Source organism: Giraffa tippelskirchi, chromosome 13 (genome assembly GCF_054371585.1).
Source record: "Giraffa tippelskirchi isolate mGirTip1 chromosome 13, T2T-mGirTip1v1.2.pri, whole genome shotgun sequence".
NCBI lineage: Eukaryota > Metazoa > Chordata > Mammalia > Artiodactyla > Giraffidae > Giraffa > Giraffa tippelskirchi.
In genome coordinates this window covers 81,547,244-81,568,870 of record NC_137287.1, presented here as the reverse complement: position 1 = coordinate 81,568,870, position 21,627 = coordinate 81,547,244, and the positions used below count along the sequence as shown (strand labels likewise).

General features: G+C 47.0%; 1 protein-coding gene across 2 annotated transcripts in view; it reads left to right on the top strand.

Annotated features, from left to right (window-relative positions):
• SLC24A3 (solute carrier family 24 member 3) overlaps positions 1–21,627 on the top strand; it is a 424,237-nt gene that overhangs the window by 371,920 nt on the left and 30,690 nt on the right. For both annotated transcript variants that reach the window (XM_081558604.1, XM_081558603.1), the window contains 3 exons: positions 7,119–7,193; positions 17,109–17,134; positions 19,886–19,939. In XM_081558604.1, coding sequence (XP_081414730.1) covers positions 7,119–7,193; positions 17,109–17,134; positions 19,886–19,939 — 155 coding nt within the window. The remainder of the gene's footprint in view (positions 1–7,118; positions 7,194–17,108; positions 17,135–19,885; positions 19,940–21,627) is intronic.

Sequence of the window (21,627 nt, the reverse complement as noted above, 5' to 3'; positions counted from 1 at the left end):
TAAAAAAGGCGTGATGTGTATAGACAATGGGTTGTATTTTTGAGCTTACAAAAGTGTGTGTGTGTGTGTGAATGCTTACTCAGATTATCGGATCATTGTGTAAATCCATGGTTAGGGTTAAAGCAGACACTGCAGGTGTCCCCTCCCATGACCCCTCATCCTCACCTTTTGAGTTCCCACTGGCCTGACTTCCCCGTGCCAGAGCCTGCATTCTGCTATCTGAGGGCTCTTCTTGGCCAGGGAATCAACATTCTGGTTGCAGCCCTCAAGCAGTGACTGGTGGAAGTAGGTAGATAAATACCCCAGCTCCCTCTCCCCTTGGAGGAGACAGGTGAGAGGCGTGTTCTCCAGGGTCCCTCAGAGCACCCCACCAGGATCACGCCCCACCAGGATAGCACCTGCCCCCAGGATAGAGCCCCACCAGGATTTCGCCCCAGTCACCTGCTGCTGTATCTTTATCTTTTCATTACCTGCCTGGCTTTCCCCAACAGTGTTTCATAGAATCACTTCCCAAATAAAGTATATGCACTCAAATCTTGCCCTGGGCTCTGATTCTGGGTGAATTCAAGCAAACACATCTGATGACTTGAAATTACCCTCAATGCCCTACTTTTATAGGCAAACTCATATAGTCCCTAGTGCTGGCACGACAGTGCCTGGCAGTGGGCACAGGCCCCACGCCCAGTCCCAGGAGCACGAGCCCGCACAATCCTTCCTTAAGGTGGCGCCATCTCCCTGAGAATTCTGACGTATGCGAGAACACCCTCAGCTACCAAGTTTTGAAGGCCTAGCAGGCAGCATTTACATCCAACATGAGAACGCCTGCACCTAATGTTCTAAACGATTGGGAAGGCACTTCTGCATCCTGGGCACTTCGGATCAGTAGAGCGTCCCTGGTGGTTGTTCGGTTCGGTCAGTGTGGAGCCTTCAGAAGATTGCTGTATGCCTGCATGGTCCCAGCGTGGCCTTGTCTTTATTTAAATACATCTCCAAGAGCAGCTTCTTCACTTGTCATTTGTTTTCCTTACACGAAACTAGAACTCAGAATGGGTTTTCTTAGGAAAAATGTAAAATTTAAAATATGAATTCATTTTCTGTTCCTGTTTGCAAAGATTAATAAGAGGATGTTCACTGTATTTTGCAGAAGTTTATTATTGTCTTTTTATATGGCCTGACTCTGACTGTCCATTCTCAGTAGAAAATTTCCAGAAAGCAGGAGCCATTTGTATTGCAGTGACTTTTCCCAGGATTGAAGCATTTTGAACGGGTACTTGAATAATGAACAGACAGTAGTGTCAGGACCTGTCCCTCACCTGCTCTGACCCCCAGCATCATCGGATGCCCTCAGACCATGTGAGGGACACCCTAGAACCCCAGCCTTCCTCCAAATCTCATGGCTGTCTTGCCTGAGATAAGAATTGGCTGTGGGAACTGTATCAGCTCAAAAGCTTGGAACAAGACTCATGTTATGATTTTCAAATCCCTTTTCCATGAAATTTGTGTGAAATAACAACATTTCTCTGAAATGACAGCAGTTTTATATTTATGTCATGTAACTATTATGGTGTTCTGCCTGCTTAAACGGGTTTTTAAAAAGGCAAAGTGTTCATGAATTGAGGTTATTCATTCCTTTTAAAATGTGTCCACAATATCAAATCCCATTCTCCATCAAGGAAAAAATATTAAATTGTATTACATATGCCATCTATCCCCATGTATGATGTGCATGCATCACCATATATATCAATAGATATATATAGATTTGCAATACAAATCCATCCACAGAAAATATATAGTTCTATCATAAACAATTAATTTTAACTCCCTAGAAGGAGTCAGAATTCCAAATGATCACTCAACATTTAAATACAGGAGGAGGTGTTTTCCTCTGTTTTAGAAGTGTAGGGTTTTTTTTTCTTTTCACCTCATGCCACTCTGAAATTAAATGAAATTATAAGAAGGAAACTGAAGCTGGATATTCAATAGAAGAAGTGCGAAATGCACTCCAGAAATAGAAGAGAAATATCAAGATGCAATTCCAACTGGGAGGGATTCCTAGAGCGAAAGGGGAAGAACAGAGCCTCTGGCTTTAATTTACAGAGGAGTCTGCCAGTGATGACCTCTTACAGTTCTCGCCGTCTGTATTATTGATTAATGAGGTCAAGGGCAGCATCACTCACTGCTGACTCTCTCTGGGGACCCGTGTTCACTCTGCAGAGTGCTCTGGAAGATGCTGTCAGCTGGCAGGTGCCAAAGAGCCTCCCATGTTGACGCAAGGGTGCTGACAGATCCCTCTGTGCCCACGGGTGCATTCGGGGCCTAAGTCAGATGGTTGCTGGCCTCTGTCTAGAGATAAAAGCCCCTCTACCGAGAAGCAGAGTGGCTTCGACCCAAACATCAGTGTATCCATGTCTGTGGAAAAGCGAACACTTCCATCACCAAACAATGAGCTGTGTTGATGTTAAAAAAAGAAAAAAAAGAAGAAGAAGGAAAACAGAAACTACCTAAAGGGACTAGTTTCCAAGTTTTCTCTTTCCCTCCTGGGATATGTCCATAGCATGTCTATATCTCTGTCTGCGGTCTCTGTGGTCACTCCTTCTGCCTTGATTTCTTGCTCGGGCTCTCTTTAAAGCAGTGTATTTTCACATTGAGCTGTGAGGGTGTGAAAGTGTTTTAGTCGCTCATTGGTGTCCAACTCTTTGCACACCTATGGACTGTAGCCTACCAGGCTCCTCTGTCTACGGAATTGTCCATGCAAGAATACTGGAGTGGGTAGCCATTTTTTCCTCTAGGGGATATTCCTGACCTAGGGATTGAAGCCAGGTAGCCCACACTGTGGGCAGATTCTTTACCATCTGAGCCACCTGGGAAACTATGGTCACTGCTTTTTGGTCTCTCACCAAATGCCCCTGCCAAATGGCTTGAAGTCATGGAGAAAAGCAGACCTTCATGGGGGATGTCACAGATGGGTGTCTGCTTTCACCCTGCCTCTGTTTACGCATAGTAGCATAGTGTGTGGGGTCAGGACCATGAGACTCAAGCTTTTGGGTTCAGATCCCAGCCCTCATCCCACTGCTAGTTGTACCATTGTGTTCAAGACTTCAAGTTGGCCATGCCCACACTGCCAGCCAGTGAGGGTGACAGTGCCCGCCTATTGGTTGCCGTAGGACTCAATGAAATAAGCCTTCCGGGTCCTCTTGTTTGCAGGAAGTGTCAGATAAGTCTTTTTTATTGTGGTGAGTAGTGGTCACAGAAAGGGAAAGTAGAGGACACCAGGTCATGGTCACAGCTTTCACTATAGATGCTGCAGAATCAAGGATGCTTTAATACCCCCAAGAGTGTGCAGAATTACTCTTCTCTGGTTTGACTCCTTTCTTGTCCTCCAGTTCATTGCTTCTATAGAGAAAAATTAGTTTTGCCAAAATAGACTCACAGACATAGAAAACAAACTTAGAGTTACCAAAGGGGAAAGGGGGTGGGGGAGGGATAAATTAGGAATTTGAGATTAACATATACACACGATTTGTATGAAACAGGTACAAGGACCTACTGTGTAGCACAGGGAACTATGTTCAATATCTTGTAATAACCTGTAATGAAAAAGAATCTGAAAAAGAATATATATACATAAAACTGAATCACTTTACTGTATACCTGAAACACTGTAAATCAACTATATTTCATTGTTTTAATTTAATAAAGAAAATTTTTAAAATTGGTTTTGGTAATTGTAAGCTTTGAATCTAGAGCTGAAACATGGAAATGGTCTATACATTAAAAACTTTTCTATTTATAAAGAGATGCAGTAGATCGGTATCCAGGCAAGTCTGACATTTAGACCTAGTGTGATGTGTATTTCTTAGAGCAGTAACTCTAAATGGGTAACTTGCATTACACTTTCTCATTTTTATTTTAGTTTTTATTTTTATTAAAGATATACACACAGAGCTTAAAGAGGCAACCAGTTCCAGGTGGCTTATTATGAAAGACAGCCACCCTCCTATCCCACCAGTGCCAACCTGCCACCCTTCAGAGGCAGCTGCTTTCCGCTGGTTTGGTTGTTCCTGATACTCTCTCCGTGTCTCCAGATCACGTGCTTCTATAGCAGTGACTTGACCTTTCAGTTTCAAATATTCTCCAAGGCTTTACAGTGTGGAGGGGGAGGGTTAAGGTGTTTTTCAGCCCTGCTCACCCCGAATGCCAGCCCTCCATCCTCACCAAACACTAACACCATTAATTTACTTAGACAGCAGTCTACACTGCGTTTATTACGACTGTGTGACCACCGTTTATAGCTCAGCCAATACTAGGTAATGATTCATCTTCCTTTCCTGCACAACTCTGTGTTTTCCCCATGGTTTATGATTGTCTTTTTTGTTGTTGTTCATTTGCTTAGGTTTCAATGCTCTGTCCCCAGAGCTCTCCAGTCTCCTGTGGGTTCGGAATTGTAAGATATTCCATCGATTTTGTCCTCCTGGCGTCGTTTCTTCTGTGTCTTCTGACCAGCTGCAAAAGTTTCTTTTAGAATCTCCTCTTACCATCTCTCTAGAATCTTCTTTTACCACCATTCTGGAGATCTTTTCTTATTACAATAGATTTTTGTTGTTTGATGTAAGGATTTATTTTGCCAACATTTTAGGTAACACGTGTTTTACTCCCTGATTTTAGTGGAGCAATCTTCTAGTAGATTTTTGGAAAAAGATATGTAAGAAGTAAATTTTTTGAGATAATTAAACTTTTATTTTTATTCTCCTCTCACACTTAATGAACAATTTGGTCGGGTGTAGAATTCCAGGTTGAAATCATTTTCCTTTCTAGTTTTGAAGTCACTCCTCCATTGTCTTCTAGCTTTCAGCTCTCTGGCTGAGAAATAAAATATTATTCTTCATATATAATCTGATTTTCCTCTCTCCAGTGACTTCTAGGGCTCTTTTATGGTTCCAGTGTTTGGAATATTCACAATGACATGCCTTGGTGTGCATCTTTTTGTCCTTTGTGTCAGAAAAATGGAAATCCTTAACTTCTGAGAACTTTTCTTTAATTATTTATTCAATCATTTCCTCTCCTCTGTTTCTGAAATTTGTCTTCTGTAAATGCCAGGTCCCCTGTCTCAGATAAGGTGGGGAATGTACAGTCACCAGTCTATTTGAAGTGAGGGAAGAAGTTTGCAGTTAAATTCTTTTTTAAAAAATTTTTATTTTATATTGAAGGATAGTTGACTAAGACTGTTGTAATAGTATCAGGTGGGATTAAGCTCTTCAACAGTCTTGCAGTCATCCTGTTTTCAGGCCACCTTTACCACCACTTCTAGAGCTTGGTCCACTGCCAGCTGAAAGACTTTGATTGTTCAACTGTTCTGCTTTCCAGCCTCCAAAATTTTGTTGCTCTGATCAATTCTTCTAGTCTCTTTCTCTCCCAGGTTTATGTCTTGTTTTTTTTAAAAAAATCCCTTTGCTATAACCCTGTTATAGTATAACAAGAAAGAGCAGTGGTACTGGGATATTCAGTCCACCTATCTTTAACTAAAAATCCAAGTGATTTTCAAGAAAATTCAGAGTTGATATTTGCCACGTGTTTTAAGTCCATTTGCTTAATTATAATAAATTTTAAAATATTCACCACCTTTTATGACCTGATGGAAAGTGAATAATCCAGTCCAATTTGTCCTCTTCTGTAGATGGTGAATGGTGGCCACAGACTCTAAGAGTAAACAGTCCATGCAGAGATGATAAAAGGCTGGAGAGGACTCTCTGTTCTAAAGTGATTCTTGTGGCACAAGTCCTTTTCTTGACAAGCCCTTCATCTGTAACTTGGATCTGCAAGTACCAAACCAAGCAAGGCAAAATTAGCACGGAAAATACTCAATGTCCCTACAGTGGTGGAAGAGTGTGTTAGTACAAAGAGGCTGGCCTCGTTATTCGTTTTTAGTTCTATTTAAGCCATATCTTTCATGTTATTTGAATCCAGAATACCCTCTCTGGTTTGGCTTTGCTTTGATCTTTTCTTTATAATTGGACCCAGTCATCCAGGAGGGAAGAGACACCAAAGGTGGTGTCCCTGGAATCCCTTTTCCGGTTGTCTTTGGTCCCTGTTCTTGTTGCAGCTTAGAGTGGCCTTTGCTGTGTCCTTTTCTGCTTATGAGGCAAGGGCAAAGGCATATAGATGAGTCCTGTGGCCATGGGGTGGCTGACGCTTTCCTAGGGAGGTGGGAGGGAGTGAGAATGACAGCCCAGGAGGCACTTCCCACCTGGCACTGGGACTCTCCCAGGTTCCTTTTGGGAAGAGCCTGCAAAAATGGACCTACTTTGCAAAACAGAGGGAAAATACCAGGTTTCCCTCCATGAAGGACTTTGAAGGACTTACCCAAGGGAGAGGACTCTCCTCCAGAACAGGGCCCCTCCTCCCACGATGCCCTGCCCCGCCCCTCCCCTCCTTCGGCACCAGGGGTCTCCTTCGCCTGCAGGGAGTCCACACACAGGAGGCCAAGGCTGCTTAGCCTCCAACAAGGTGTCCACTGGTCTCAGCAGAGCCACCATCTCTAAGACAGCATCTTCTCCACATCAATAGGCAAATCAATCTTTTAAGTGCCAACAAGGCCAGGCATATCATAGAGATGAGAGAAGAGGCCAGGGGCCTTCAGAAGGGCATGCCCAGCTCTGGGCAGAGTGCTGGTAGGGACAGCAAGTCAGGCGGCTCCTCCCTTCTCCTTGGCGTCAGGGATACTGAGGCTGGTGGGTTCCTGGGAGACTTCAACCTGGTTTTGCAGAACCTTCCTCAGATAGTCTGTCTAACCCAGCCTTTGGGGGCCAGATCGGAGTAACAGCTGCTCAGCCCTCCCTCTTCCCCAGCTCCCTCCCTGTCTTGTCTCCTGGGCATCTCCCCATAATGAAGTCCTGGCAGGTTCAAACCCATCTTGGCACCCTATTTTCAGGAGACCAGACTACTACGCCTGAAGACCTTCAGTGAATTCCTGTTGACTGGCAGATGGACTGGGTCTAGGGCAGAGAGAGAAGCACTGAGTTGTGTGTCTGGGTTGTCACTGGCTGCCATGCCAGGGCCAGGCTGTGTCCCTCGCATGGTCCGTGTCCTGTTTCTCACCTGCCGCCCCTTCCCCCCAGGTCGTGGCTCTCTCCTCCTGGTGCCTGCTGAGGGACTCCATTTACTACACGCTGTCCGTGGTTGCGCTCATCGTGGTAAGTGTGTGCCAAGCACCTCGCCTCTCCTCTCCCGATCACCCTTTTCAGCTCGGGGCAACTCGGGACTCCTCCAGGTGAAACAGGTGCATAGAGGCAGCTGCTTTGGTCACCCAGAACCCAGCCCGATGGTTCCGGTGCTCAGAACAGGAGGTGGCTCTGCTCACCCGCCTCCATGAGCATCCCTTGCTGCTCTCCTGGGATTCTCATGACCCTTTGCTCTCACTTTGCTCACGGGCTCTGCTGTAACTTCCTTCAGTGTCCCTGGGTGCAGACCCTCCTTCCTCGTCCTGCCTGTCCCACACTCTCCGTGGCCATTACCACCTTCATGGGGATACCTCACACTGTGTCCCTAACGGTGGGTGTCTCTACTGGACACCTTCATGTCCCATGTTCAAGTGTCTCTACACTTAAAATGATTTCTCCAAGGCTGGACCTCCTCCTGTATTCCCGCCCCCCACTCCCATCCTAGCCACCCAGCCTGGGAAGGATATTAAACGGATCTTCCCCCATCTCCCACCATACGCATTGGCTTCATTGTCCTGTGGATTTTCACTTTGTAAAGATCTCCGCAGCATGCCCCCTGTAGCCCATCTTACTTGAGGCTCTTTGCACCTTTGGTCCAAACTGACAGAGCTCCTTGCAGGTTAATGTAACAAGTAGCATCACTGCCAGCCACCTCCTACCCCCTACCTCCATCAGTCCTCAGAGTCTTGCAAATGCTGTCTCTACAAAGAACACCTGTAAATGCCAGTCCTTTGTTTAAATGAGCAGTGGCTCCAGGTCTCCTGTGGGGACAAACCCAGGCTGAGCTATCCAGGAATAGAAGGGCGGCAAAGCCGAAAGAACACTGATGAGGGTGGGAGATCTGACTCCTGGTCCTTCTCTCACTTGCTCTTATGACCTTAGAGGAATCAGTCTCTCCAGGTCTTAGTTTTCTCACCTACCGGACAGGAATAGATCCACTGAAGGGTTTACTTACTTGTCTACAAAGCATTTACCTGTATAGTATTTCATGGTAAATCTCAATGCAAATAAGGGCTTCCCTGGTGGCTCAGATGGTAAAGAAACTGCCTGCAGTGCAGGAGACCGGGGTTCAATCCTTGGGTTGGGAAGGTCCCCCGGAGAAGGGAATGGCAACCCACTCCAGTGTCCTTGCCTGGAGAATTCCATGGACAGAGGAGACTGGCAGACTATAGTCCATGGGGTCACAGAGTTGGACACGACTAGTGACTAACACGCACACACATGCAAATAAGTCAAAAGTGACATTTAATACAAGACTTTGCCTAAGCAATCAGGTGGGTACTTCAGTCAATAGCAAATCCTATAGCAAAGATCTTGGGTTTACAACCACAGCCCCCCACATTCCAAGGGTGACAGATGATCAGGAGAGTAGAGACCAGCCCCAAGGAGGAGCAGGGCTCAGATGCCCGCGTTGGGATGAACACACGCTCCATCTGTAGAATTCCTGGTCAGCAGACTTGAGGACACCCATGAGCTCCTTGTTCTTGTACCTGTGGAAAAGGCTCAATCACCCCGGATCTAGAGGCCTCCGTTCACCCAGCCCAGACTGCTCAAACATGCTTTGCAGGAGCTCTCTCCTGCAAAGACAGCTCTGTCCTGTAGGAGACCTTGTATAGATTACTACATGCGCTCAGCTCTTCTGCTGTCAAGGTAGTTTAGGATGATTTGTGAAAGTCATTTTTTCAAGAGATGTATTGGGGGTGGTGGTTATGAAAGTAGTTCTCCACTTTGTTGAATTCTAGAGAGATACCCACACACCCCCACTAAAGGCAAGGTAATGAGACAGAACAGCAAAGTCCAAGACCCACCCCCACCCCAGGAGCAAGGACTCTGTGATGTCCGTGCCTATCATCAGACTTGCGGACATCAGCTTCACTCTGTTTTCACACAGATGTCTCCTGAAACTGTGTGTGAAATAACCTGTCTTCTGTTAAGTGTATCTGGACATGTCTGAGACAGAACAAATTTATCGTCGCTAATGATGTGTGAAGAAGCAAGGCAGTTTTGCTTCCTTAGGCTGCGGGTGACGCTCACGCAAGTAGGGTCTTTGAGCAAAGCAGTCACCTACTGTGGATGAATCAGAGCTGAACCAGTTGGGCATGAGGCACTGGCAGCTCTGTGTTCCCTCCAGTGGTGACAGTCAACAGAATGTGATTCTGTGCTGTGACCTAGAGACTGGACTGGGTATTTACCCAGCCGACGTTGAGCCTAGATTTCTATGATCTTGAGAAAAATTACATTTCTCCACTGTTAGGAAGTATGGAAAAGAGAACATCTGAGTCCTGGGGGTTTGGTCCTGGGTCTTTTGACTTTAATGGTATCTCTCCAAATTCAGCAGCACTGACATGCCTCGCGTGCCTCCCGGAAACATGCAACCCAGAGGTTTTTAATCTGGTAGTGCCTGGGGTTGGACCCAGGAAACTTCAGTTCAACCAGGATCTTCCGTCATGATTCTGATGCCAGCAGCGCCCACTGCACTTGCAGAAACTCAGTCTCAAAGACAGTCGGATACTATTTCCTCAGATGTTCACCTGCTGCGGGGCAGGTGTCAGCTCCAGTACACTTGGAGAGCCGCAAAAGGGAGGCATCGTGGCAGCTTGGTGGTCTGGATTTCTGACAGCTGTTTGTTGATGCAGACCTTTTCACATGAGACTTTAAAACAGCATGAGGAGCAAAACAATCTAGTACCCAAAGAGCAGCACTTAGCAAAGGAGGTTTCTCAGTGTCCCCAGACCCCTTCCATGCGCCAGCCCCAGGCTGCTGCTCCACACGCTGTATCTTTTTGTCAAGGTTTCCTAGTCTCCTCCTTCTATGTTTCCCCTAGTGTCATGGTAACATGGTCACTTTTTTCGGGGGTGGTGTTCCTTGCATAACACAAAGCTTTTCCATTTAACCCTGCAATGGGCACTGAAAAGTCCTGTACTTAGAAGCTCTCCTCCTACCCAGAAAGAATTACCAACCAGCCAAATAATTAAACTCTTTGGGTTTGTTTTTTTTTTTTTTTTTTACTCTCTCCCCTTTTTCCGGTTCGGAAATGTTCAGAAGATGGGCCTCCAAGGTGCTACAATGAAGAGCTCATTTACCTGGAGGGCAAGTCCCAATGAAGAGGGACCAGATGCTGCTTCTAAATATACTTGCTCAGGCAGAGCAGCCCTGAGGACAATCTGTGAGGGCTGGGGATCTGAAGCACTGGGAAAGTTGACTTCTCTGGGAGACTTGGGCCTCCGGGCCAGGGAGAGCTGATAGGGTGCTACTACCTGGACTTCAAGACAGCTGGCCTGGAGGCTGATGCAGAGGCCGGGTGCAAAAGCAAAAACACAGCGGGGATGTTCTGAAGCCAGCAGAGCTTCAAACAGTTAGCTTAGAGACAAGGGACTCGGTTCAGTATCTGGGATGCACCTAACCTTTGCTCTCTGCTATTTTCTAGTTCATTTATATGTTGCTGATTTTTAAGCCCGCTCTCCTCTAAAGCATATAGTGTGAGTCACTCAGTGCCCTTCTCCTGACCCATCAGGTGTTCCCCCTTTAGTCCCGGGGACGCTCTACAGTAATGCATCAGCCCTGGAGAAGCCGGACATGGCCCAGGAGGCTCGCCCCCTGACTTGGGTCTCTCTCTGCAAGAGAAATGTCACCGTTTAGGTCCTGAGAGAGTCCTGGATGCTGTCCCATGCCTGATGACATGCCCATCTACCTGAAGGATAGTCCGCAGACCCTCACAGGCCCTCTGGCTGCCTCTCTCTCACACCAAGAACCCATCCCCAACTGACTGTGGGAGTTCTGGCCTCCTTGTCTGCTTTCTCCAAATTCCAGCAGGCCAGATAGTTTCCTTTATTGAAATGTTACTGTAATTTACATAATCATGTAATTTACATAAATGCAAATGATTCATTTCATCATCAATCTAACAGCTGCCCTAAAAGGAATGCTTTATTTTTACCCTTCATCTCTGCTTCAAGATCAGGGATTTTGAGCATCAGGAGAAGGGAAGCTTGGCTAGGGTGGGGGTGGCTGGGGAACGTGGAGAGCCCCATGAGACAGGCTCCAGATAACTTATCGGGATTCTCAAATCCAGCCTGGGGGTGCTGCCCTCCTGGAGAAGGGCCAGATGGGACATTGGCAGTTGAGGGGCCCCAGGAGCAATCTAAGTGCTGGCACAGCAGAAAGAGCTTATCTGAGGTAACCCTTCCCCCCCACTCAAGGCAGCCCCCAACTCTGAAGGAGATTCCATGGGGACAAAGAGAGACAGGTCAGCTGACCCAACCATCAAAGACAGCCTAGAGGGCACTGTCCCATATGGTAGCCACCAGGCATGTGAGCCTTTGAGCTCTTTTTTTTTTAATTTTTATTTTATGCTGGGGTATAGTTGATTTACAAGTTTGTGTCAGTTTCAAGTATATAGCAAAGTGATTCAGTTATACATATACATGTATCTATTCTTTTTCAAATTCTTTTCCCATTGAGCCATTGAGCTTTTGAAAGCCAGCTAGTGAGACCATGGAACCGAATCTTATTTCATTAATTTCAGGGCATGTGGCCACGTGTGGCTAGCGCCCATCATCTGGATAGCATGGATGTAGAGAGCAAACCCTCCATGGGAAGTATACCACATTCTCACACTTTTAACAAGTGCAGGCTCTGTACACTTCACAGGACTTAGTATAGTACTGGGCCTGTCGATGAAGTTTCCCTAGTTCAATACTCATGACCTCTCAAGCTGCTGTGATAGGAGTCCCATCTTACAGATGGTAACACTGAGGCTCTAGATATCCAAGGATTTGCCCGAGGTAGCTGCCCCTCACTCAGGTCTCCCAGAACAAGAGAAGAAGATGCACAACTATATCAGCCAAGCAAAGAATTCGGGTTTTTCATCCAACAAAACCTGCCTCATACAGTCTTGATTTTACTACACCTAACATGCATCTACCTCTACAGAAGTGCCCGAAACACCTCTTTACCTGGAGACTGAACATCAGCCTCCCTCTCCCGGGAGTCTTTCATTAAGATGACTCATCTTCAGTGATCCAGAAATCATCTCTGTCCCTTCTGTGAGAGGAGGGACACCAGACACCCACAGGGATGACCGTCCTCTGGCCCCTGGCCTCCATGGCCTGTCCCCACTGGGCCCCTTCCTCTCACTCCAGTTTGGAGACCCTGAGACCCTCATGCTCATGGTTCCATTTCAGGGCCCGGCAAAGCAGGAATGATTGTGGCAGCCAGAAGATTCTCACAGGGAAGGATGTGAGAGAACGTCCAATTTCCTCAAACAAACCAAAGGGCCCCCTGTTCCCCTAATCCCTGCCCAGGCTCTGCTCAAGCCCTGCCTTTACACCAGCTGTCCTTGCCACCTTCCCTTAGCCCCCGCACCGTCAGGTCAGCCCGCTGGAGATCCTCACATGGGAATTCCTGTTTACCCTTCAAGTGGAAACCATATCCATGCCTCACGGCTGTTTTTCAGTGTTTTCCATCTGACTCCTCTTAGAGGGAATTGCCGTGGCCTCAGCTAAGCCACCCGCCCACACCCATGGCCCCAGAGCCTGGGAAGGCAGGCCTCCAAGACGGCACATCTCCTGAGGGCACCTGTACGTGGAGGGAGAGTCTGCAGGGAGCAGTTTCCCTTCCCAGCAGGGAGGATGTTCAAGGTTTCAGGCTCTTGAAAGAGAATGATGGTGTTGATTTTCTCCTTTTACTTTCACTGCTTAAAATTCTGATGGTGCCAGTGATTACGATTCCAGCTACAAGGTCTCAGCTTCAGCAAGGCAGCCACCGGCCATGGTTACCACTTACAACCAGCCAACCCAAGGCCACCGCACAGTGCGGGCCCAGCCCAGCCTCTCTCTCCGGCCCACTGGCCTGCAACCCCTGGCGGTCCATTCCCTGGTGTCCCATCTCGAGTCTCTGGGATGCTCTGTCATCCAGGGAGTCGCCTGTCTGATGGAAGCCTGTCTCTGTGAAGAATTCTAGACCAGACTCCAACACTGAAAAGCTGGTTTCCATGGTAGCCCATCTATTTCCCAGAGGCCTAGAGGAAAAGAGTGTTTTTTTCAGATTCACTCTTGTGAATTCCTGTTTAGCTTGTCCGTGGAACACCTGGAAAGCCTAGGGCGAAGCCTGAGGTCGATCTGGAGGAACCACATGTGGGTCAGAGGGCAGGTCTCCGACCAGCTGTGCAGCAAATCTGGGGCCACATGTGTCACAGGGGCTATTGCAGGCCTGGCTTCAGACAATCAGTAGAGAACAGAAAGCTGTTTCCCCAAGTGGTTGTTGTTCAGTCGCTAAGTCATGTCGGATTCTATGTGATTCCATGGACTGCAGCACACCAGCCTGTCTTTCACTATCTCCTGGAGCTTGCTCAGATTCATGTCTATTGAGTCAGTGTTGCTGTCTAACCATCTCATCTTCTGCTACTCTCTTCTCCTCTAGCTTTCAATCTTCTCCCTCATCAGGGTCTTTTCCAGTGAGTTGGCTCTTCGCATCAGGTGACTTAAGTATTGGAGCTTCAACTTCAGCCTCAGTCCTTCCAATGAATGTTCAGTTGATTTCTTTTAGAGTTGACTGGTTTGATCTCCATGCAGTCCAAGGGACTCTCAAGAGTCTTCCTCAGCGCCGCAACTTGAAAGCTTCAGTTCTTCAGCGCTCAGCCTTCGTTAGGGTCAACTCTCCCTACGTGATGACTAGCAAAACTATAGCTTTGACCATACGGACCTTTGTCGGCAAAGTGATGTCTCTGCTTTTCCATACGCTGTCTAGGTTGGTCACAGCTTTTCTTCCAAGGAGTAAGTCTTTTAATTTCATGGCTGCAGTCACCGTCGGCAGTGATTTTGGAGCCCAAGAAAATAAATTGTCACTGCTTCCTGAAGGCTCCGCTGCAACATCCGGAGAAAAAAAGGATAGGGCAGCTCCAGGGCAGCTCCATCCGCACCCTAATAGGGCCAATGATCGCATGTGAATGTAAATGAGGGACCCGCCCTTCAGCATCTCAGAGCCCCAGGAAGGAGCTGCCGCCTGAACGTGACCCCGCCCCGTGACCGAGGTGGGCTGGCCGCAGGCGCCCGCGGGAGGCTGTCTGTCCAGAGGCGCTTGCCCTCCGCCCAGAAGATGTCCTGGAACCCAAAAGGGGTCCTCCTTCATCACATCCTCCCCTCCCGGGCCGCACGGCCAGGCGCGGGGCTGGACCGTGAGCGCCACCTAGTGGGAGCCGGCTGGAACTGGGGGCGCGTTTCTCATTTCAGGAGAGGAGAGTGAGTTCTTCTTCCCTGATCTCCCCGCCTGCGGGGGTGGGGGAAGTCGTTTTGTCTTCTTTTACTCACAGAGGACATGAAAATAACAGACGGATATGCAACACTTGTCTTAGAAGAATTAAATGAAATAAAATCTCTAAGGAATAAAGAAATCCACTCCGTCCAGCCATCAGCAGTACCCAGTGAGAAACACTGTCCTCGGCGTCGAAAGTTTTGAGACAGGCTGGCTCCATACTCCCTCGGGATGCCCTGGAGATGTGCTGCCTGGAAGGACCTTTCCATGAACGGGGCAGATGTCCTGTGTGGGCGACTGTCAGTCAACCCGCCTCCTCCAGGCGCCGCCAGACTCGGCAGGCAGGTCTTCCTCTTCACAAACAAGCCTCTTTCCATTCAGATGCTCCCAAAGGCCTGATTGCTAGCCCCTTATAGCCATTGTATTGTTCTTTTTGGAGGCCCCTGGTGTTTCCACCCAATCCTTTTGAGGAAGGGGGATCAAACCCAGACCATGTTCTCAAATGGGCCACAGGGTAGCTTAGTCCTTGAGGCTCCGAGGGTCAGGGAGCAGCACCATTGCCTTCGTGGTCTGAAAGTTTCTGCTTCCTCTCCCTCCACACCATTTGCATCCAGGGATGGGGCACCCCACTATTTCTCTGACATTGTATTCCCTGTAAATTCTGCTCTCACTTTGGAATCCTTTGCACAGTTAACCCCATTCTGTTTTTTGTTTTTGTTTTTTTTTCACTGCTATGATCATTAAGATAGTAAGCCCATTCTGGTTTTTCTGACTGCTATGATCATTAAAATAATAGCTAAAGATGTATAGAGCCCTACCCCCATCTGTCATATGTCACTAAATAAGGCTTCCTTGGAGCTGCTTTCATATTATGGAGTGCCGGCTGCCCTCCCCAGAGACACACATTAAATTGATCATCTAATCAACTCTTCACCAGTATCTTGTGCTCTCTGAAGTAGCTACAAATTGATTGCTCTATCCTGTTGCCCAAGACTGATATTGAATTAACTTCAATTAATAGAAAACATTTTCCAACTTCAATCATTGGTTCCGTTCCACATTTTCTTGGATTTTTTTGAAAGCTAATGATTACATAAAAGCGACTGGAATGGATTCCGTACCATCCAACCTGGGTCCTAGGGCAGTTTCCTTGACTTCTTTTTTCCTTTTTTCCCATCCTGGTTTGACATCTTCATCCAAACGCCAGCCTGTTGGGTGCAATAATAAATGACAGATGACAAAAGGACAAAACATGATGGAATCAATGTCTTTTTCAGTGTCTTGTTGGGAGCAGTGAGTTACCAAGAAAGGTGGCCACTTTCTCCTCATCCTTCTCTCTACTCCTTGGGGGTGATTGGAGGGAGGTCCTCTCACGTGCCTTTGAGCTGCACCTGCTGGGCTTTGAGGTTGTCTGTGTCTCTCACAACTGGTGGTGGTTATCATCGCCAGCGACTGAAATGATGCCAGTTGTTAGCCAAGTTAACCATCTCAGTGCCGTGATCACCCTCTATACTGGATGCTTCTGCCTCAGAGACTCCAGTGGGCCCCCGCCCGACAGAAAGCCACTCAGAGATGCTCGAGCCCAAATCAGTCATGTCCTGAGTGTAGGCAAAGAAAGAGCTCCCTGCTGGAATGAAACGGAGGGTATTCATTTGGTTTCAACACCATGCCATCTGGGCAAATAGGGTGCCATGGAAGGAACACGAAATTAAGAGCCAGGGCTGGGTTCTGGGACCAACTCTCCAGCTAAGTGAGCAATCTCAGGGAAACTATGCATGTTCTCTGTAGCCCTGTTCCCTGTATAAATCAATGAGCCAAGATTGTACCACTTTTCCACCCAAAATGAGGAGCGATTTTAGATGCTATTACTATATGGACCAGGGCTTAAATAAATTGAGTCCTGTTGTGTATTTCCTTTGGGTCCTAACTGATGAAGGAGGTTTTCTGTGCAGCCCTGTGTGTTCTCCACTGCTTCTGACCCTGCTAAGCTCCCTTCACATATGGCAGGCCCGTGGCCCAGGACACGGGCAGCTAACAGCGTCCAGCCAGGATCTTCACTGTTGTCACTGCATGCATTTTTATTCTCTCTCTATACATGGTGTTGATTCTCCACTTCCAGTTGTGATGCAAAATTTTCTTTGAAAATAAGTTCTTTTGAGGAAACAAAAGAGTAGGTTGACTGATTGGAAAATATTGAGTCCCTAGACACCCAAGTGCTTACATAAGAGCTTGAAGGTGCTGTACAAGGCACAGAGACGTGCAGTTTCCAGGTGGCCCATAAGTGGCTGATGCTTGGACACCCCCACCAAGCTCTGCATTGCCTTCCAGATCCAAAATTCTACAGATAACAAGGTTGGGCTTCTCTCTCACTCCACCTTCGGACAGAAAATGGACTGATGCTCTGTGCTCCGAACCAGGCCCACCCCAGTCTGCCAGCAGACCTTCCTCCACTGACACTGACCAGAGACTTAACCAGCACAGAGGGGAGTGCCCATAGATGCTTCAGACTCCAAACCAGCCCCAGCCCTGTTTCCCACCAACCAGCCATGAGGGCAAATAACGTGCATCAGTGATAAGGCATGTGTGTGCATGTATGGGTGTGTCTAATCTTCTCTTTTTTTATCTTCTTTTTCACAGTTCATTTATGATGAACAAGTCTCCTGGTAAGTACCTCTCTTCCCCTTCCAAGTTCCCCTTGCTGTGTTGCAGAGATAGTATCTTAAAAACCAGAATCAGGGTTTAGGAAAGAAAGGGAAATGTCAGGGCAGCTTGGAACGGCTAGCACTTCTTGGGAACCCTGTGTCCATCTCAACAAATAGACCAGCTTTAACGGAGCAGAGGCCATTTCCCTTGGCCTGGGCTAGTGCACTTCCTTTGGAGACAGTATTATCCTGCCTTCTTTCACCCAGATTAGACGGTGTGATTTAACTGTGCTTTTCTGTGGTCAGCCATGGGCAAGGCCACGGACAAGATTTGATGAACCTTTTCCAGTTGTTCAGACCACGTTGCCATGTTCCAAATACCATATATATCACAGGAGCCAGAGGTGGAGGCACTTCCGTGACCTTTAACCTATTAAAGTTCTGCCTAACATTCAAGATGAACTTGGAGCTCTGAAAAGTCAGTGATTTCTTGATAGATTAAAAATATTGCCCAAATTAAATATGTGGAAACATTTGCATTTGGGTCAGTGTCCAAATTGCCTTTTTTGAGATGAGTTCTGAGCATGTCAGCTGTGTTTGTAATGGAAACAGAAATTGGGTGTGTTGTGCATTCTTGTTCCCTTTTTCAAGTATTTGATCTGTGGAAGTAGAGTGATGTGAAAATACAGTACTTTTTCTGAGATACCTTCTCAGAAACAGGCAGTTGTGATGTTGCAGGTAGGCAACTTGCATGGTATTATTTAAAGCTCAGAATGAGGTAGAAAAAATGTACAAATAATAAGTTCCTACTATATAGCACAGGGAACTAATATATTCAGTATCCTGTAGTAAACCATATGGAAAAAATATGCAAATGATAATAATATGTTATATCATTTTTAAGTAAAAATAAAGAAGTACAGAGCCCAGCTATCTTCATTTTCAGCAAAATGAGTGCTAGCCCTTTGCAGGAGTCCTAGGTCGTCACTGTGATTTCAGAATTCAAGGTGTCGGGGGACATATCACATTGACCATAAATGTTACACGCTATTCAGGTGATTAAGGTACTTCTGCCGCTCTCTCTTCTCTGCCCAAGAGGACGAGCTGGGAGAGCTTGCTCTCAGACACATGGTCTGTATACTGACCCGTAAGAAGTAGGAAGTCTTCTCTGAATAAGAGTGATCAATGGGCTGAAAGGGATCAAGATGCCTGGGAGAATCTCAGCTCAGAGGCCAGGGAGAACCTCCTCGTGGGATCCACCTGGACCTGGTTACCTGGTTGTGATGTGATATTATGATGATATTGTCCCCTCATGTCCTTGGAGATTAAGTACAGCACAAGAAAACTTGCAGAAGCATTGCCACTAGAACTCATGACACGGTTAACACAACCAGCACTCTCTCTTGGCAAACAGCAGGTGCCTAAGTGTTGCTCAGTGTTGCTGCTCTTTGCTAACCATGCTGCCATAAGGACAAGTCATGATCACAGATGACCTCAGAAATCTTTCTGCTGCGTTTGTGCAGAAAACCGGAAGCAAGGAGATTCACAGGTGGTTTCCCGTCTGTTGGTCTTAGAAGGAGCCCCCTCTCCACATCTCCCTGGCCTTGCTCATGAAAACCACATAGGAGGACGTGAAAGCAGGTTCATGGCAAGTCTGTGTCAGTCCTTAGCCTCTTTCAGGAGACTTTAGGTGGTTTGGACCCCCAACTTCTTTCAGTAGCATCACCAGCACTGTGTCTATAATAGCCTCATATAGTATCTGCAGAATCATTCTTGACCCATGAGTGATGGCCCATGGTGAGGCCTGACTCACCATAACTCACACACCCAGCTCCTCGTCAGATGACTGTCTGCTTCTTTCCAACACTGCATTTTTATAAAACAGCACCGCAGCAGGAACCTGTGTGCATCCTTTTCATGTTTGACCACATATTTCTCCGGGATCAGTTTCTAGACGTGGAACTTGAAAAAGCACAGGAAAGCCATAACCTAAAATTTCTCCTTAGACCATCCCTCAGGAAACTTTTCTTGAAGCAAAAATGATGCTCTCAACTAACTAATTAAATTCTACACCTGAAGAGGAACCTAGAAATCAAGTTCCTTGTTTTCTAACTGTAAGTTACTAAAATAAAGAAACTAGAGGAAGTGTTCAAAGTATCAAAAGTTCAAGGTACATTCCAGAGGTTTCATTATTTTTCCCTTGACCATTCTCCCACTTATTCATTCTTCTCCTTTCTGACAGCACCTTCCCTGACCCAGGTGTGTCTGTCTATCTGTCTTCGCCCTCCCTCCCCTCTATCCTTCTCTGTCTCCATCGCCCACTGTATCTAATGTATCTAACAGGCCTTACTCCAATGTATCTAACAGTCCCTTGGTTGCTCCTGTCAATTCCTCCAGGTTGCCGTTTGTATCTGAATTGTTTTAGTGAATGATTAAGCTGTGGTCAGATTTAATACACAGAACCCTATATTCAGCAATATGACAGAAGTCTTGCTGTGTTCAAAGCACTCTTTGGGGTGAGCAAATAACAGCGAAGAGGAAGCATTCTCCTTTTGAGTGGAAGAAGGAAGAAATCCTCGCAACTGGGGTCCTGCCTAGGACATGTGTATAGATCAGGGACTGTGCGTGTGTTGTTTTCATGGCTGCCTCATCCTTACCGTGCTTGGCAGAGTTAGTTGTGGCTTGCATCACTCGAGTGTCTAAGGGAATCTTGGGTGTGGCACGTGTGTCTTGGTGTCTTCCGTTAACTAACCATTCTTGGTTTGTCCACAGGTGGGAGTCTTTGGTCCTCGTGCTGATGTATCTCATCTACATTGTCATCATGAAGTAAGTAAGATCCCATCTCAGTTTCTCTCCCCAAACTCTTTCCTGCACTCAGCATTATGTGATGATGTGAACAGGGGGACATTGCCCTTGCCCCTCTTCAGGACCTGGCAGCCTAGTTTTGGGCTGTTTTATTGTTCGCTTTCATAATAAGAAAGGTGGCAAAATTTACCATATAGGCTTCTCCTTTGGGCCGTTCCAGTGTCCCCATACCTGGGAGCTGGCTTCCCACAGAGCAGGAGATTCAAGAGAGGGCAGGAAGGACCCAGCAACACCTTCTATGATCCGGCCTCACAAGTTACACACTGTCCCTTCTGCCATGTTCTATTTGTTAGAAAAGAGTCAGTCTGGTCTTCACTCCTTGCCTTTCCGAGAGAGGAGAGTCAATTACCTGTGGACATGTTTTAGATTATACGTTCTTTTTCCCCATGGAGTCTGGGCAGTTTACCACCTGTATCAGGAGTTACGTTGCTGATGCTTCCCATGCTCTAAAGTAAGATGTAAGCGCTGTGGTCAGAAACCTGCCAGGTCTTCTTTTTGCCAAGGACCATTGAGATGATGAGCTTGTAAACACTGCAGAGATACTTTGTGCTGCAGCCACCTGCCCCCATGGGAGCAATTGCATTTGCTTCGAATTAGCCCATCCTCTCCCCCAGCCCATGTGACTGCAGGAGTGACCGCCTCCTCTAGGGGGAGGACAGGAGACTGCTGCCAGTTCAGTTCAGTCGCTCAGTCGTGTCCGACTTTTTGCAACCCCATGGACTGCAGCACACCAGGCTTCCCTGTCCATCACAAACTCCCGGATCTTACTCAAACTCATGTCCATCGAGTCGGTGATGCCATCCAACCATCTCGTCCTCTGTCGTCCCCTTCTCCTCCCGCCTTCAATCTTTCCCAGCATCACGGTCTTTTCTAGTGAGTCAGTTCTTTGAATCAGGTGGCTAGAGTATTGGAGTTTCAGCTTCAGGACTGATCTCCTTTAGGGTGGACTGGTTGGATCCCCTCACAGTCCAAGGGACTCTCAAGAGTCTCCTCCAACACCACAATTCAAAAGCATCAATTCTTCGGTGCTCAGCTTTCTTTACCATCCAACTCTCACATCCATACATGATTACTAGAAAAACCATAGCTTTGACTAGATGAACCTTTGTCAGCAAAAGGTTCTGGCAGCAAAAGCTGCCAGAAATCGCTGATTTGGATGCATCCGGTAGCAGTCTGCAACTGACACGTCAAGTTTTCATTGCTGTTGAGGCCTGACAAAAATTAATTCTGGTGGATGAGAACCCTGTCAGGAGAAATCAGTGTGGCTGTTGGCCAATGTCACAGGAATAGTGAAGGTGGAAGCTGGTTTGACCGATGGCTGGGGTAGGCTGTGAGCCATCTGCCACCATTCCACCCAATATGATGCCCAGTTTTCACCTCAGGAGCTGTCCATGGTCAGCGTGGACCCAGCATCTGGGTCTTGTGACTGAACGAGACTGTTTCTAGACTAGAACCTCACCCAGGGTTATCCTGATGTGGAATTGCCATGATGGTAACTGACATCACAGTAAGATGACAAAACCAGGTGCTTTTCCCACAAATCACACACCCCAGTACATCAGCTCCCATAAAAAAAACCAAGTTGGCCCAAAGGCTTTCCATAGTTTCTAGACTCCAAGGAAATGCCTGTAAAGACAGGAGCAGCCAAT